The following is a 19553-nucleotide window of genomic DNA, read 5'->3' as shown; positions in this document are numbered from 1 at the left end:
AGTGTGAATTTATAGCCATTTCTTTGGAAATTCAGGGACATTCATTTCTTTTCTGTTCGTTTGCTTACCTGCCTGTCTGTCTGTTTGTTTGTGTGCTTGTATGCAGACGTTTTCAACTTGATCGAATCATTACTTTTTGTACTCAGAATTTATTCATGATTTATTCAATTGAAATTGATATGCCTTTTGATATCACTACACCACAAGCCAGTCATTGCATAAAACAGATATATAATCATGTCAGCTAACAAAATATATTTAAAAACGTTTAATGCGAGTAACGAAAATAAATAATGACCTTTACTCACTTGATATGCGACAACATTTCATGAAATCAAATTTGAGAGTTTAAAAGGACGTGTTAGAAATGATGCCTGTTCCTAAAAATTCCAAAAAATTTCCAAGGTCATGTCTTAGCATTTAAAATAGCACTAAAATAAGTTGAAATTTAGGATCAAATTTTTAAATCATTGACCAAAATACTTAGTTCCAAGTAAATTAATTAACCTTTTTTTTCTTAATCACGGTTCTGTTTTGAAAAAAAATATATCAATCAAATTAAAAAAAAAGTATTTAAAATGCTATTTCAATTATTTCCAAATCTCAACTATTTGCATCATCAATTATAAACTGAAATACACGCATCTGGGCATATAAATAGAAATTACTTCGTATGAAACAAGAACTGTAGTATGATGCAGATTTAGAACGTTTTGATTAATCAATCCTTCTGCCAAAAATATAGTTCCTCTCCTACAATTTCAAAATTTAAATGAAGACAAAATGCTTTGACTTGATGAGGTACAGCTATAGATGCGTGGTATGTTTACACCAGTGAGGCTTAGTTGTAGCATTATGTGCAGTTGTGCTCGGAGGTTATGGAGTTAATATCCTTAAGTAGGGGATTTTAACATTATGAGTTTGACCTTGGAAAGTGATATACTTTTAAAAAAAAAAGAAGACTTTGGTCGCATGGGTGGGGTATGCCTTTTCCCATATGCATATTTCCCGTGACAATGCCTTTCATAACATATCTTTTTTTACCGTACGTTCTTATATTTTGACATTATGATGAAATATATTTACCAAAGCCATCACGTTGGGTTGCATAAGTGCTATGCATTTTATATATCATATGTACAATCATTATAACAGGACCCATCATTTAGTATATAAATTGTTTTACAGCCATTTTGGACATCTTTGTTTCACAAATACATATTTTACTCGCATGCAACGCTTGTCAATGGTGTGGTTTAATAGGTACTTAATGCATAATGCAGGCGTGAGTATACCGTTACTTAATTATTGGCTTTTATGATGTATTATTGATGTGTGTTATGAACATGGTTTTATCTTTATTTAATCCGTGGTGTGATATCTCATTACTCTGTGGTATCTCCTTACTCTATGATATATCATTACTCTGCGATATCTCATTACTCTGTGATATACCATTACTCTGTGATATCTCATTACTCTATGATATATCATTACTCTGTGATATCTCATTACTCTGTGATATCTCATTACTCTGTGATATTAGTGTGGAATCCATGTTGTGCTGTTACTTTCAAGTATCAGGTTAGTTTTATCGTTACTGACTTTTTGGTGTTCGATTTATTTTTATTAATGCGTGATATCAGTGTGGTTTTATTGTTACTTAATTTGTGATGTCCGTGAAGTTTCAACACCGTGTTATATCAGTACGCTATTGTTCCTGTCTTTGTAATGCCAGTTTGGGTCTATTGCTATTGTTTGTGAAATTCATCAAATGTACGCCTTTAATATAAGGTGAAGATAACGAACAGTGATATGATTATACGTCAGTTACCTTAACTTTAGTGTCCGTGTGCTTCACATATTGACTGATTAAATGTAACCTTAACTTTAGTGTCCGTGTGCTTGACATATTGACTTATTCAATGTAACCTTAACTTTAGTGTCCGTGTGCTTCACATATTGACTGATTCCATGTAACTTTAACTTTAGTGTCTGTGTGCTTCACATATTGACTGATTCAATGTAACCTTAACTTTATTGTCCGTGTGCTTCACATATTGACTGATTCAATGTAATCTTAACTTTAGTGTTCGTGTGCTTCACATATTGACTGATTCAATGTAACCTTAACTTTAGTGTCCGTGTGCTTCACATATTGACTGATTCCGTGTAACCTTAATTTTAGTGTCCGTGTGCTTCACATATTAACTGATTCCATTTAACCTTAACTTTAGTGTCCGTGTGCTTCACATATTGACTGATTCCATGTAACCTTAACTTTAGTGTCCGTGTGCTTCACATATTGACTGATTCAATGTAACCTTACTTTAGTGTCCGTGTGCTTCACATATTGACTGATTCCATGTAACCTTAACTTTAGTGTCCGTGTGCTTCACATATTGACTGATTCAATGTAACCTTAACTTTAGTGTCCGTGTGCTTCACATATTGACTGATTCCGTGTAACCTTAATTTTAGTGTCCGTGTGCTTCACATATTAACTGATTCCATTTAACCTTAACTTTAGTGACCGTGTGCTTCACATATTGACTGATTCAATGTAACCTTAACTTTAGTGTGTGTGCTTCACATATTGACTGATGTCAGGTAACCTTAACTTTAGTGTGTGTGCTTCACATATTGACTGATTCAATGTAACCTTAACTTTAGTGTCCGTGTGCTTCACATATTGACTGATTCAATGTAACCTTAACTTTAGTGTCCGTGTGCTTCACATATTGACTGATTCAATGTAACCTTAACTTTAGTGTGTGTGCTTCACATTTTAACTAGACAGATAACCTTGTCTTTACTGTTTGTATTTCATATAGAGACTTTAAGTGATGCCGGGTAACCTTGGCTTTACTGCCGTGTTTCACACTGTTTGCCTGCTGGTGATGACGTATCACATTGACTGCACTGTTTTTCCTCACATCGAATTTGTACTATAACGTGTTAACTTAACATTTTTGTAGGGCGTTTCTGGTATGTACAAGGGTCCGTGTTTACCATATATTTATATTTGTATTTTGTTTTAGAGTTATGACACCCATCACAGTTCGTTATCTTCGCCTGTTCATGCTGTCAGTAGCTGATATTGCGGTGTTGACGGGAAACCTTACTTATGCTGTGGCATAACATGTTGAAGTACTTACCGACAAGATAAGTAATTGGGAGACTTCTATTGCCGTCCAAATACGGGGAAGCGTTCCTTGGTGCATTTTCTGAATAAAGAAAGAAGAAAACAAATTAAGAAAAGATTATAATCGTGTTCTGTGTTTGATTGATTAAGATTCATTTAACAAACGAGTAAAACTTTCAAAGTCATGACATTTTGTATAAATTACATTATATTGTGAATCTAATGATGTACTAACCGCTCTGTCTTGTATGTGATGTGTTGCTGCCTATTTGGCATGTCGAAACAAAGTAAAAAGCATCATTGATGAAAACAATTATATTTTATATTGATTGAAATATTGTGAAGAGAAATTAAGGTTGTGGAATACAATTTTAAATTAAAAAAAACTGATAACTATGCCTCACAGTTGTACTGTTCAATTCCGATGTGCTGGAGCTCTCTCTGTAGTCGTCTGACAACAAAGCTCTTGTCATATTCTGTGATTGTTTCATCAGTGACCTCCATCAATTTTGACAACTTGCAGTTTGCAAACACGGACATTGACCTAGGTTTCAAAACATTTTCAAATAACATGAATATGTCGTATCTTTTTTCATATTTCCAGAAACATATGACATGCGTTGGCATTACATTCAACACTTATAGTTACTAGATAAGTACAATGTTTTCGAGAGGCATTTTAAGCAATATGTATGCTAGTCCACGGGGGTCCCTACAGTCCAATACCTAAGTCTCCGTTACTAGCTTGAAAATACGGATGCATAATTAATTGCTGGGATAAGATTTAGAAATTAATTCCAAAATTAAAGATTATCCCCCTCATGCATAGCTCTGATCCTAGAATGAATCTGGTACCAGTCTTTGGTACTCTGAAGATACATTATTTATCGAAATGCCCATCTGGTGAATCAAAATAGGTACCGTATCCGTTTTGCATATACAATATTTTCATGAGGTCAATCCATATTTCAAACTCAGTAATGTACATCTACGGACAACAGTGTGAAACGTCCATGTGTTACTTTCTGTTGAAAATATGTGTGGATTGTAACGAATAAGATAAGCTACATTTCGTTGATATCATTCAACGAAGCACATATTACTTCATGTGTGTTGTTTTAAATGCTGCCCCCTGTTGTTTACGTCTTATGTATTCATGTCTCACCTATATAAAGATACGTCACTCGGCGTAGTTTAAGTGTCATCAATTTATAAACAACAGAAGAGTCACACTTAGAATAGTAGCATTGGAAGTTTACCGATCTTGATCAGTGAAAGTTTACCGATCTTGATACAGTGAAAGTTTATCGATGTTGCTACAGTGAAAGTTTACCGATGTTGATACAGTGAAAGTTTACCGATGTTGATACAGTGAAAGTTTACCGATGTTGATACAGTGAAAGTTTACCGATGTTACTACATTGAAAGTTTACCGATGTTGCTACAGTGAAAGTTTACCGATGTTGATACAGTGAAAGTTTACCGATGTTGATACAGTGAACATTTACAGATCTTTATACAATGAAAGTTTACCGATGTTGATACAGTGAAAGTTTACCGATGTTGATACAGTGAAAGGTTACAGATCTTTATACAATGAAAGTTTACCGATGTTGATACAGTGAAAGTTTACCGATGTTGATACAGTGAAAGGTTACAGATTTTTATACAATGGAAGTTTACCGATGTTGATACAGTGAAAGTTTACCGATGTTGATACAATGAAAGGTTACAGATCTTTATACAATGAAAGTTTACCGATGTTGATACAGTGAAAGTTTACCGATGTTGATACAGTGAAAGGTTACAGATCTTTATACAATGAAAGTTTACCGATGTTGATACAGTGAAAGTTTACCGATGTTGATACAGTGAAAGTTTGCCGATGTTGATACAGTGAAAGTTTACCGATGTTGATACAGTAGCAGCTGTTAGAAGTCACATCATGTCCAATACTCTGAATTATAATTATCAGTGCATGCAAACAATTTTCGTAAAAATATTGCGAAAGTCAACATTTAAATGTTAGCCACTAAAACAATGTGTGTCTTAGTATGCCAACACAGTACACGCATATGTTCGACCGTATGCTATGTCTGTCTAAAGAAAAATACTTGTTCAATTATATATGTTTCATCAGAAATGTTATACCTGCAGAACTGTTCCTTTGTTTCAGACAAGAATATGTTTTTCAGATATTTCAGACAATATTGTCCCTTTTGTATTCTCCTCGTCAATAATTCACGCTGATTGTTCTCAAGACGGTAACCTAAAATAAATAAAACATTTAATGAGTTGCAAGGTAAATCACTTTCAACCATTAAATGGGAAAATAAAAACTCACATTTCTCAAACATTTGTTTGGAGTCGTCTGTGTGCAATGTCAGAGCTCTGGTCATGGTTCTGTGGTCTGGGCATTGTATGTTCTTGAGCTGTATTGTCTTCACAAGGCTTTGTGCTAGTCTGTTAGGAAGTAGTATATGTTTCACTTTGATTCACGTATCACATTGACATTATCAGAGCAAAACACTTAGAATATATAACTCTATATACACTTAAGTAACTATCCACGACACCCCTGTTATGCTATCGAAGATATATCATGATTTACGCTATCGATATTCCACCCATGCTAATGTATTACCATAAATGAGGTAGGGGTCACAGTATATACGGCAAATTAAAAGGTTCAGTATGTATGTCTACTACTGCTAATCACGTGACCAAACCACCTGTGTGTCCCTAATTCCGTGTGCGCATTATCGTTGATTTTATATTCGTTATGGGATTGATGATATTGATCGTTATTCGTTTTATTTACCTTTTAATCCAACATTTCGTTATCTTTTACTTTTTCACTGATCACTGTTCGGTATCATACATTTTTCATACATAACTTCCTTACCCACAGTGAAGCAGCGATGATGGCAGCAATGAGCTTAAATCTGTGTACATACACTGTAACCGGTTGTGCAAGGGCAAGAATTGGTACCTCTTTTGTAGAAATTCATCATTTACACAGAGATTGTCACCTACAATGAAAAATGAAATGTCCATGCTACATAATTGTATTGCAAATGTGCTGTCACTGCTGTGTGTATTTACTGTGATAACGATGGCGATACTATTGGACACGTTCGACGTATCAATGCTGTGACAATATGTATTGCAATGAAATAGTGATCGATTGATTGCTTTTAACATCCCGTTTAGACTTTTTCACTGATTTCGAGACCCTGATCAGCCGTAGGTGAAGCACCAGAAATCAAGACCTGTGATTAGCACTCGGAATCATAAGTTAGATATTCATATAATCTGTCAAAACCTACCACGATAACGGACACCGTATACGAAAAAGCCGTTATTCTATATCCAATAATTGAACATATGTCGAATGATGAAGCACTATATATAATTCCTATTAGCTTTGACAACGAATGGTTATGAGAAGTGCTCCAAGTCACGACCTGTTTTTTGCGAAACGAATTATTTACAACTGAACTATCGGTACCGATCTGATATAATAGCAATGCTGATGATGATAATACTAATTGTAGTACAACTTATAATATAACATACATTTTTTTAAAGAGCATTAGTCATGTTCAACGTCAATTACTTCTATTCTAGTTGGTTTTTAAATAAGAATTCATTGTCGTTACATTCCCACGTTTCCATCTTTAGTTCAGTTGACATGTTGTAACTGATTTAATGAAACTTACTGCAAATGGGAACACCACACGAGGTCCAATCCGACTGTTTCCTCGGAACACATACAGGTTCATCTGTATACAGGTTTATGCAATAGTTTGTATCTGTTTTCACCATTTCACCATACTCTGATTCATCTGATATTTCCTTTCTCCATTCGCTGCACACCTTCCCGTCTTTTGTCTCGTTCCGGTTTCCTTTGTAAATCTTTCCAGGAATTCGACAATCTGTACATTACATATGATACGTACTTCATTAAACATTTCTGTTATCAGTTATTCATAATGAAATCCAACATTAGTGATCAATTTGAACATATATAGCAAAATATTTTTTGTTATCTGATTATAAAATCGCAATTTCTTCTTTTTTTTCAATTGAAAGAATATCAGAAAATCCTATACAAAATACAAATTTAGTGATAGGCAAAGACGAACCTCTGTGCATATCGGAATTGGGATCCCATGTCTAAGAGGAGTAAGCAATTAGTGTCGATAGTTTATTAATTTCACGATGAGGAACAAATATATAACTTTTATTAGATTACTTTCGTTGTGTTTGCAGAGTGGTGTTAGTTCTGAAGAGAGAACGAGAAAATCCGGATAGGATATCACCAAAACACTCATTGTCAATCACGAAGATCAAACTCATAGGGGTGAGAAGCTAGTGTTTACAGATATATCATTGATTTAGGATCCGTACTTGAAGTTCCCATTATATGTATGAAATAAAAAAGTGGATATGGGCGCTCTGCTTCTCAATAGATGTATCAAACAAATTCATTATAATGTATTGTAACGATACAGGTATAGACAATTTTGATACTAGTAAATTGGAAAACAAAACTCTTTTTGTACTTGATATCCTGAATGATCATGATATTGAATCTGAGAGTTCAACGCAGCATATTAGGAAGATTGTGAATTTCTTTACCTGCGCAATAATTCCAATGTTATTTATTACAAGTGTTTTGATTGGACAAAAATAAAGCTGAACAAGAGTTTACACATCGATAAATCCGAAAACACGATGTATCCAGCCACGCCTGAAAACAAATAACATAGTGCGGGGAAACTATTCAATTTTTTGCAATTGTTTATGAAGTGAATGAATTGGAATTATAAGAATCAAACATTCTTTTTGAAGACTTTATCGATGTGTAAACTCATTTTACTCACAAACTTAACATAAAAGAATGTTTAATCCTATATTAACTGTGAGGTCTTAAACATTAAAATGCAAATTAAAAAAAAATGTAGGAGTTACGAGATTGATCACTGTTCGTTATCTTCACCTTTCAGAGAGTTATAGTTTATAGGAAATGACACTCTGAAAAAATGAAAGTCTACACATGAATACACTATGTGACATCACAATTGCTCTCTGAATCAAATTACACTAAACTGTATTCTTAGAATGACATACATGTTTAAACAAATATTTATTCAGCGACTAATTTCCCTGTTGTGTAAGTTAAAATGCAACAATTAGTTATTTGGACTACCGTTATTAACTTATGACCATATATCGATGAAGTACAAAAATGTTTTTTTTTCTCTACACACACAGATGCATTTAGCAATTTGAAGGGGAGGCAATCAAATGATCATGGTATTACGTTATTATAGCTTCACCATGTATTTTTGTACACACATCGACTCTCTTCTTTTCAAATCTAATATACAACATTACATGTTTGATTTCAAAGAATTCGGTTGAGCATCACTGAAGAGACATTATTTGTCGAAATGCGCATCTTGTGCATCAAAATTGGTACCGTATAAGTTTTACATGTACATTAATTCCACTTTCTTTGGAAAATTGAATAAAACATGTATTTCCCTAAAAGATATTAGATCTACGCTATATGATTAGATAAAAGACAGCATTTCTTATTTTTTAAAATTATTTCGTATGACTAAAAAAAGGGTTCCCATTACTTCTAAAGGCTAGGTTAGATCCGACACAAGGTAAATTAAATCGGGCTCAAAAGTTGAGAATCATCACACAATTGCAGATGATCTCAAAGAAAACGATGATTTGGATAAATACCATGCATCTGTGTATCGATAAACAGGGTATATACATCCAGAGTGTTTGTAAGGTCTGTATGAAAGACATTTTCGATAAAATTATATGGCCTTTGTTTATTCTTAAGTTACGATCACCTTGCTTGCACTAATATAGCACACATAGAGTTGCGCTTATTTCTGACGTAAATCTACGTCTACGACTGTTAGTGAATACCACCCCACACATACACGTAAGCTACGTCTAGATTTACTCTATGTTTAGGTTTACGAACTTCTCTAAATATGGGTCCTGATCCCACCTCTGACACATCTGGGGTCAGTATTTACCCATTTCTCTATTTTGTATTGTTTATACAAGTTATGGGATTGATCATTGTTCGTTAATTTCGCCTCCAATGTTGGGCCTGGGAGGTACATGACTTCTTGAGGAAATCCAGATCTAATTCTCTAAAATCAGAAGATGCGAATCAATAATGACAATAACGGATACTGACCTTTATGAACTGTAAACGTGTCTGTGTACTAATGAACCCAGAATATGTAATTTTTAAACGTATGACCCGAAGTCGCAACCTTATTGTTCACACCAATGCGGAATAACGTGTGTCCTACTCGTTGTTTTGTAATATCTTTGTTTTGTGAGAATAACCACAATTTGGTTTATCTCCTACTCTTCCTTTTGTAATATATATGTTTTGTGAAAGTAGCCACTATTTGATTCATTTACCATTTCAGCAAATATTATGTTTTTAGATCTGAAATATTGTTTGAAATTGTGTTATCTTCTTTCTTACCACACCGTATGTCTGACAGCTGAAGTATGTCGAGCCGTTTTCCTTTCATGTTTACAGGGCCACTGCATATTGGGAGAACAAGATAGATCATAACCAAGTTCCTCATGCGACGGAAGTACAGCAGCCATTTCATATTACAGTCACACAGCAACGGATTACCAGATATATACCTGTAAAATATTTCATATCAAAAGGTGAATACAAATATTGTAGCAATCAGATGTTGTACGAGGTTTATATGTTTATGTAGCTATGATAGGATGTATTTGATATGAGGCGCGGATATTTCTTTGGGTATACTTTTTAAAAAGACAGAAGAAAGAACACGAATAATCAAACCTACAAAGTACTCCATGTATACCAAATCATTTCAAAGAAATCTACCGTAAACGGCTTCCAAATTCTATTTTTTTTTTATTATTCTTCTAATCACATCAGTGAAAGGAAATATATAATTATTGGTATGGCTTTTCTTTGGATGTTGAACATGTGGTAGTAGATATATCTAGGCATTTGCGAGCAAATCAATCATAATGTTACTTGAAAAACAACGCAAAGAAGTCACGGCAACGTATCTAGCGGAATAGGTATCTACCAATATTAACAGATGGGTCAATGTACTGGGATTTTGAAAGAGAGCCAAGCGAGAAGCAAAACACCCTTCATCGGATGAAATGGCAATCGGTCTACATCAAGGTGAAATATATTTAAATTCCATAACTCTGCCATTCAATAAACTCAGACTTTTCAGCAAGATGTTTGCTGACTAGGTGATGAAGTTAAATTATGAGCTGTATTGAACAGTATGTTGTGTCTAGTCGACTGTAGGTTGGAGTGTGGATTTTCAACGGAAGATCTGCATTTAGAAATCAATAACCCTGAGGTATCCTTGGTCTGATTTTGCAAAAGGTAGGCAGTTGATCACGATGGAGCACATGAAATGGGCTTCAAGGCGAAATACCAAATGTAAAATTGCAGCTTGAAAGCAAGTATTAATTAACGTTTTGGCATGATATGTGTATACAAACAGTTGGATTCATTGTAAGGTCAATTACTAAGGATACATGCGCATCAGTCACATTCTAATAATCAATGACGTTTCTTTGGCCTGTCTTCAAATTAAAATTCCAAGATTACGATATTATTATTAAGTTCAAACGACGTAAAATTACGTATATTCGAATTATTTTATCACGCGAATTGCATTTGAAAGGTTGAAACCAGTTAAACAGTTAGTTATTCACCCCACAAGGAAAAGCAGGGATGTGTTACCTATGCGAACACCTGATTACCACGGCCAGACTCGCCCTAAACATTCACTGTTAATTATATATGGAGTGGTGATGCAGATGCGCTACAAAAAGTTCGAAATATCTCGAGTGAAAACAATACAATCATGTTCTACGGGATCCAAAGTTCACTTTTACATACAAAGTACTTTAAGAGATCAAAATCTCGAGAAACAAATAGTGCATTTCCTTAGTACAGAGAAAAACTCGGGGGCGTAATATCGAGAACCTCGAAAGATCGACGTTCGAGCGATCGAGATTCGCTTGTAATTGTTTACACGGCATATCACAAGATATGTTGATTTGAATAAAATATAATTTCAGATTTACTAAAGCTTGTTTTTTAAACTTATAACTAGATTTACGACACGTCTATCTGATGTGTTGACACACCCCGTTTAAAATTACGCCGTCACGGCAGTTGCTGTTTTCGTGGGGAGGAAATATTTGGGGCCTAGTATAAAATATTCTGGATCCTGCACTACATCTCTCGAACGTTTTGTGAAGTTTTAGAATCTAGTATAGGTACTGTAACTCAGGTTTATTTTATCCCTCTACTTTGCATATTTGATCTGTTTAAAATCAATACGTGATTTTGAAGAGCTTCATTTTTGAATGGGCACTTGGGATATGATTCGGATTAACATATGTTGACTTTTAGGGAAAGTTATATAAAACGCAACAGCAATAATGAATCTTACAACCAAACAAAATATCACGTGTTGTGGGCGCTGTTATCAAAGTATTTTCAAGTACCCTGTGTGGTTACCAAATCAAGTGTGCTTTATTAAACATGAATCGCTAGAATACACACCCTTTTGTTCCGACGGTCCGATAGTCCGACGTTCCGGTAGTCAGACGGACTTGTAGTCCGACGATCCGATAGTCCGACATGTTGACCATCATCAACAATTTTAATTAATAGAGTTAAAAATTATTCATTTCAGGCATTGTTTTATGGAAATTACCAGAAACCGCCAAAATCGGCACGGCCTGATTATAAATCGTACAATCAATTTCTGACCAAAATCATTAAAGTGTGTACTAAATTAGATAAACCCGGTATTTATGGATATTTAAACTGCTAACTGATGAAGTACAGGTAAAATATGTCGTAAATTACCCTTAACATTGCAGATAAATTCAACCATTTTTTTTCACGGACGGACAAGCATCATCCAGCTTTAAACAGGATTGATTTGAAATCCGGCCACAACACACACCTTATTTATTAAATAATGATTGACTTTCTATGTTACATGTATGTTTAAGTCTCTCTGTGTCTTACTTCCTGATATGACGACATTCTTAAATCATTTTGAGATCTAACTGACTAGGTCTTTGTGTAAGAATATTAATTTAGTCGTCTATGAAATTATTATCAGGATCATAAGGCAAATGATATTTTGGTCGATGGTGAAAGACTGCTACACGTGTTGTAAGTTTAATCTGTATGATCAATCAAAACAAAATGAATGTTACAATGAGCTGTCGCGTACAGAAAGTAAAATAAAAAAAACGTGTCCACATTAATGATATGATTTGGCAAAAATGGCATGCATTCATACATTCATAATACTTGCAATAAGCATGCCTGTTGGCCAAAAAAAAAAAAGGAAATAAAAGAAAAAGAAGCCTAAAAAGTAAACAGAGTAAACACAGGAAAAACAGAGTCCCGGTGTCGCTATCCATGTGAGTCAAAACCTTATAAAAAGTGAATTAATTGTAGAAGTTGTTACAATAAAGCGTGCAATATACCCCAATTAAAACAGAATAAAAATGAAATATTATGCTGGTAAATATCCACTCTAAAACAAGTTGGAATAAAAATCAAAATATCATTAAGTAACCGATTGGGATTGCAAATTACAGTGCCATTCCATTAAATGGCGTCCGTAACGAATAAAATGTTAACAATAGCTTATATCAAACTTATTTTCAGGAAATGCCGCAATTACATATTAAGATAATGTCAGCTAATACTGTAATTTTTTGTAAGTTGTTCATAAGACTTTTACTGACCCCCTTCTCCGGTTTCCGCTGTAGGACATCATTATCCCCACTATTACCAGACCCAACTTATCAGAATGCCTGTTACTCAAAGACATGACTGTGGTTTAAGCTGATGTTTCAAACATATGAGGAATGCTGTTTTAAAAACAACTTTCAATTCCGCTGCTTTCTTACTGAAAATAAGAATTATAACCAAATATCCCCTTATTATGCATTGTTTTGGAATATAATTAACAAATACCAGTGACTAACAAATTGATCAGACATGTAACATTACACAAATATTGTTCTTTTTGATGTCAATACAGTAATTAAGTCGTCTGGGAAGTACAATATTCTCCGAGCCCAGAGGACGAGGTGAATACTATACTTCGAAGATGACTAATTCATCGTATTGACTGACAAAAACCCAGCGACATCCACTTAATTATATGATTTAATGATTAAATTATACAAGTCCATTAGGTTATCCATGCAATATTACTTGCTGACATACCGGTCCGTCGGACTATCGGACCGTCAGAATACTGGTCGGTCACCTTTTGTTTTCATGCATCTTGCTGAACTTATTTTGATTACGATTTATGCCGTTTACCTGATCACGACAAAGATATTGACCGGATGTGGCCGGTTTATAGAGGGTGCTTACTCCTTCTAGGCACCAACGTCCACCTGTCGTATGTCTGTATGCCTTCAGAGTTATGAGATTCATAACTGTTCGACATCTTCAACATTGAAATCCTTATACATAACGTATTCTCTCTGGTAAAATATTCATTACCTCTACAAATCGTAATATCATATCCGGCAACATTCAACATAGAAACATATTTCAGTGAAAGGTGAAGCTAACGAATAGTGATCAATCGTATAAGCCCTATAAGGAATAATAAATAGAGAATTGGGCAAACGCGGACTCCTGGACACACCAGACTTGGACAAGGTGCTTAGGAGAAATTCGCATTCCATGTCGACCAGTCATACCCGCCATGAACCGTCTATCTTGATCAGGTAATCGGAATTGTCCTTAATCAAAATGAGTGTGTCAAGAACGGTCTAACAATTCTTATGAAACACGTCAGACAGCATTCGATACAATGCTTGGTTGTATATGCAAACTAAATCATCATAACGACCATAGAGGTTTTGAAATGGTGACTTTAAAAGACACTGTTGAAACCCCTGTACCATCAACTTGTTTGTCAGCAGCTTTCCTTGATTTTATAAACTGAACAAGTGTAGAACAAGCACTTAGGTATCAAATTGCTTGAGTGATATTGACACCATATGAAGATGAGAATAGAATATTGCTACATCCTGTTTTTCTACGAGTTAAAAAACAGGGGTTCTCTGAATTTCAAAAAATTTAAACAAAGTGACTACAGGTCCATCGAATGAAATATTTTATATAGTGACTAAGTTTTTTGGCGATACGGGAACTTATGCATATTATGTTATTTCTACTAACTTTCGTTTTGATAGCAGCAAATTACTCAGAACATGACGTAGTAGTAGAGAAAGAGGGTGTCACATTTAAAGTCCAAAATAAGTTCCCTTGATAAGAACAAAATCTGTATACAGGTAGATGAGTAATTCCATTCCAAACTTTTACCCCTACGTGTAAATCAGGTTTTGAATTTCTGATTAAGCGATATCATATTTAAGTATTGGTATGCTTTGGTTAGTTTGGGCCTAGCAGACACACGTAACACTACATCACGTACCTGCCGATTTTATGCTATGGTGTTTTTCATATTACTTCAGACGTATTCTACTTTCACATTTCTGAGGTAAGATGATCTACTTCATAACTGATATTAATTTCATTTCCCCCATAAAATTCCCAAACTTCTTCACTTGCAGTTTGTGTTCGCTTTGTTGAATGCATTATGTATATATTTAAGTGCAGGCCATATATGAAACTCTAATGAGTATACAAATAAAACGACGAATATTAGTAACAATATCAAAGGAAACCGTGTCAATTGTCATACATCAGCATGCGTGTTGTGTAGTAAGACATATAGATGTACAAGTATCTGTATACACTGAGTGTTCTGAGATCATGAAAATATAAAGTAAGACGTAGTTGTGAAAGGTGAAGATAATGACCAGTGAGTCTGTATAGTGTATTATGTTTGTAATTCACAGATGTACAGAGTAATGGTGGTACATTGATATTCGCACTAAGTTCAGGTACAATGCAAGTTAACAATATGCATATTTCAACTGGTACCACTTGATTTTGTAGATCACAAAATTATTTATAAAGAAATCAAGAAGAAACGGAATAGTTGCCTGTGGAAGCAAGAAGTAATATTCCAAATGGAGCTAAAGTGCCCATGCCGTGATCCATAAATAATGCTTGAATCAGTCGCGATGTCATTAGTCAAAATCGCCTAAGAATAAGTAGGGAATAAGCCAGCCAGTATTTTACCCTAGGTAGGTTGTATTGACAAACAAGATCGTTGTCACATTTAAAATTTAAAATAAAAAATGTTCCCCGTTCATTCATAACCAAATCTGTGTCCAGGTAAACACATACATTTTATCCCAAACTTTCACCCATATGTTTAAGTTGGGTTTGAAATTACCGACTAAATTAGATTTTTTATAAAACTTTCAAATTTCTTCACTTGCAGTTTATTGTTGATTTTGTTGTGTACAATTGGTTAAAGTTTGAATATTGTTAATTTTACAAGTACTGTGTTAATTTTGACAGTAGTGTGTATATATTTTAAGTATAGAGTATGTGCAACACTCTCATCCGAATACACGTGAAGAGAATTAGTTACAATATAAAAACATTGTCAACTATCATACACCAGTATCTGTATTGTGTAGTAAGTAAAGTACATGTACAGGTATATGTATATACTGCACATTGAGTATATGAAGTCATTAATATTGTATAGTAAAAGTACATATATGAGTATATACAGTGCACCGTGGTTGTAGTAAAAAAATGCATAATGTAGTAGTGATGCGTACATATGCGCACTAGGTTGAGGTACATGTACAATGTAAAACTTATACGGTACCAATTTTGATGCACCAGATGCGCATTTCGACAAATAATGTCTCGTCAGTGATGCTCAACCGAAATGTTTGAAATCCGAAATAACTATGAAGTTTTAGAGCTAAATATAGCAAAAAACCGCGTGCCAAAAAAGTGGAGCCAAATTCGTCCAAGGATAAGAGCTATGCATGGGGGAGATAATCCTTAATTTTGAAATGAATTTCTAAATTTCCTAACAGCAATTAAATATACATCTGCATTTCCAAGGTAGTAACGAAGTACTTAGCTACTGGGCTGTAGAAACCCTCGTGGACTAACAGTCCGCCAGCAGAGACCTCGACCCAGGGGTCATAATGTAAAACTTACACGATACCAATTTTGATGCACCAGATGCGCATTTCGACAAATAATGTCTCTTCAATGATGCTCAACCGAAATGTTTGAAATCCGAAATAACTATGAAGTTTTAGAGCCAAATATAGCCAAAAACAGCGTGCCAAAAAAGTGGAGCCAAATTCGTCCAAGGATAAGAGCTATGCATGAGGGAGATAATCCTTAATTTTGAAATGAATTTCTAAATTTTGTAACAAGAATTAAATATACCTCCGTATTTTCAAGCTAGTAACGAAGTACTTAGCTATCGGGGAATAACAGTCCACCAGCAGAGGCCTCGACCCAGGGGTCATAATGTAAAACTTACACGGTACCAATTTTGATGCACCAGATGCGCATTTCGACAAATAATGTCTCTTCAATGATGCTAAACCGAAATGTTTGAAATCCGAAATAACTATGAAGTTTTAGAGCCAAATATAGCCAAAAACAGCGTGCCAAAAAAGTGGAGCCAAATTCGTCCAAGGATAAGAGCTATGCATGAGGGAGATAATCCTTAATTTTGAAATGAATTTCTAAATTTTGTAACAAGAATTAAATATACCTCCGTATTTTCAAGCTAGTAACGAAGTACTTAGCTATCGGGGAATAACAGTCCACCAGCAGAGGCCTCGACCCAGGGGTCATCATGTAAAACTTATACGGTACCAATTTCGATGCACCAGATGCACATATCGACAAATAATGTCTCGTCAGTGATGCTCAACCGAAATGTTTGAAATCCGAAGTAACTATGAAGTTTTAGAGCTAAATATAGCCAAAAACAGCGTGCCAAAAAAGTGGAGCCATATTCGTCCAATGATAAAAGCTATACATGAGGGAGATAATCCTTAATTTTGAAATTAATTTCTAAATTTCCTAACAGCAATTAAATATACATCCGTATTTTCAAGCTAGTAACGAAGTACTTAGCTATTGGACTGTAGAGACCCTCGGTAAGATAATGTAAGGTAACAATCTGTATATATTTGAAAATGTGCAACTTGATTTTATAGATCCTTTAAATTAGTTGCAAAATAAATCAAGCAGAAGTAGGAAGTAGAGTGGGAGCCAGTGGGAACGGACTAGTATTCCAAACTGGACCCAACGTGCACAGCTACCATTCACGTGATCCATAAGTGATTGAAACAACCGCACTGCCATTAAGGTAACAATTTTAAGACTGGATTTTAATTATATCCCATTGTATTCTTGTAATAATTAGAAACAAAAAGATGTAAAAATTATAAATTTGTAAAGTATAACACCATCTGTTATATTCCCTGACAACAAAACGTGACAACCGTTATAACCACCATATAATGCTGACGAGACAGGTGAAACCACTGCACCATTAACTTGTTTGTCAGTAAAAAAAAATTGTTTGTCAGTAGCTTGACTCAATTTAAAAACTGACCATATGGAGAACAAGCTATCACGAATCGAATCAGAGATATGTAAACAACATAAGTAGTTGACACTAGAACAATGCTCCATAAATAGGAAGTTGACGGTGTTGAAGTTTTATAGAGTACTTTCACCAACACATTTCTTAGAAAGGTGCTTTCTGAAAGTCATGCCTTTTACAGACACTTCTCCTTCTTCTCCTACAGATAGGGCACCTCCTAAAACTACTGTTTTTATCCTAACCATTCTATACCAGATTCACACATCACACCGCTAGGTGTACATACTTATATTAAGCAATATACATACACTATAACCTACATGTAAACAAGGGAGGGAATTTGAGCTACGAAAATATTTATCTGAGATATATGGTGTTTCGTTTTACATTTGTTATTTTTCAGGAGCTTAACAACATGTGTTATTACTACAGAGTATTAGTGCATATTCATGTTTTTAAAAAAAAAATCTTGACAGGCACAGACAACAACAAAAAGAACAAACAAATGAAAAAAAAAAAATTCGTAAGGGTGTGTCTTATAATGCCTCAAATAAAAAGAAATTCCCCCAGTTTACTTAGGGACACATAGTTCAAATAAAAACGGTTGCAACCATCTTCTCTTAAACATTTTAATTTCCCTGACCACTCCATTTTGCCTACGAGGGTTGATGTTCTAGAAAACAAATACTGTCATACAATCAATACAACATTACATAGCCCTTTTCATAGAGAACAAGATCACTGGATCAGAAATTAAAATACTGTATTTCCTTACGTATGTAATGATGATAACGAGAATGTAGGGAATTTCACTAGTCCACAAAGAAATACTGTTTATATGATGGGACTCTTCCCAAAAGCCCAGAGACGTAAACGCAGTCTTTAGCACCGTTCATATAAAAGAACAAGTATGCACGATGTTACAGTTGATTCACTTTTACCTTACGTCAACAGACAATTAGGTCCACATCGTATTTGCACACAACTTTGCTCTATCGAATAGGGATGTTTGAATATGTTGGTTAAAGAAGTAAAAGGTAGTCTATATTTGGATTTTTCAACACCAGGATATAAACTGAACCCTATGATTAGGGATGCTCTTCAGCATATTCCTTAAAAACATATCCACATTTATTACGAATTGCCGGTATTATTCACATTCCTATAGATACATTACCTTTAACATACAAGACAGACGTTGTTTCCTACACCTTTGAGACGCATACATATATATTGAATATGTCTCAGGAAAAAAAATCATGCTGTGAGTTATAGATATACACCGAAACTTTGCCAATGTGTGTGCAAAAAGATATTATTTATGCACATAAGTGATTTTTTTTAAAACCTTAGTCTTTAAAATTAGGGGCGGTTTCAACGTTTCAGTATAATACGGAGATGACCTTCCTGCATATTATATTATTAAAAATGAAGAGTGGTCTTTTATCGTAAAGGTGTGATATATAATTATTTGGTAAGCATTTAACAAGAACATGTTTCATGTGTCACTTGATAAAGGTAGTAAATAACGACAACATATGTTGACAACTTCTCCGTGATGCAAGTGTGATAACATGTAACGTAGTACATTCTGATGTACTTTTCCATTGTGACGTCAAATGGTGCAAAGTGCACAGAGTCATAATTATATCAGCACTGCTTTTTTTCTCTCGGGTAACATTAGTAAGTTGCATCAGGTTCTACCATACATGTATGCAATGTAAATAAACACATGCAATTAAAAGAAAATATCATTCACACCGTGTCAT

The 19553-nt window shown here is 34.5% G+C and overlaps 2 protein-coding genes across 2 annotated transcripts in view; both read right to left on the bottom strand.

Moving 5' to 3' along the window:
- LOC125648676 (uncharacterized) overlaps window positions 1–19553 on the bottom strand; it is a 441222-nt gene that overhangs the window by 82698 nt on the left and 338971 nt on the right. The gene's annotated exons all lie outside the window — the stretch shown is intronic.
- LOC125672647 (uncharacterized) lies at window positions 3168–9822 on the bottom strand. Its single transcript, XM_056146695.1, has 6 exons — window positions 9684–9822; window positions 6868–7083; window positions 6051–6177; window positions 5490–5608; window positions 5297–5414; window positions 3168–3689 (listed from the first exon to the last, which is right to left on the bottom strand). The coding sequence occupies exons 1-6, from the start codon at window positions 9814–9816 to the stop codon at window positions 3539–3541; spliced, it is 864 nt and encodes a 287-aa protein (XP_056002670.1). The 5' UTR covers window positions 9817–9822; the 3' UTR covers window positions 3168–3538.

The sequence above is a fragment of the Ostrea edulis genome, chromosome 8, assembly GCF_947568905.1.
Source record: "Ostrea edulis chromosome 8, xbOstEdul1.1, whole genome shotgun sequence".
NCBI classification, from domain to species: domain Eukaryota; kingdom Metazoa; phylum Mollusca; class Bivalvia; order Ostreida; family Ostreidae; genus Ostrea; species Ostrea edulis.
The sequence above is the reverse complement of the archived record's forward strand: the minus strand, read 5'-3'. Positions and strand labels throughout refer to the sequence as shown.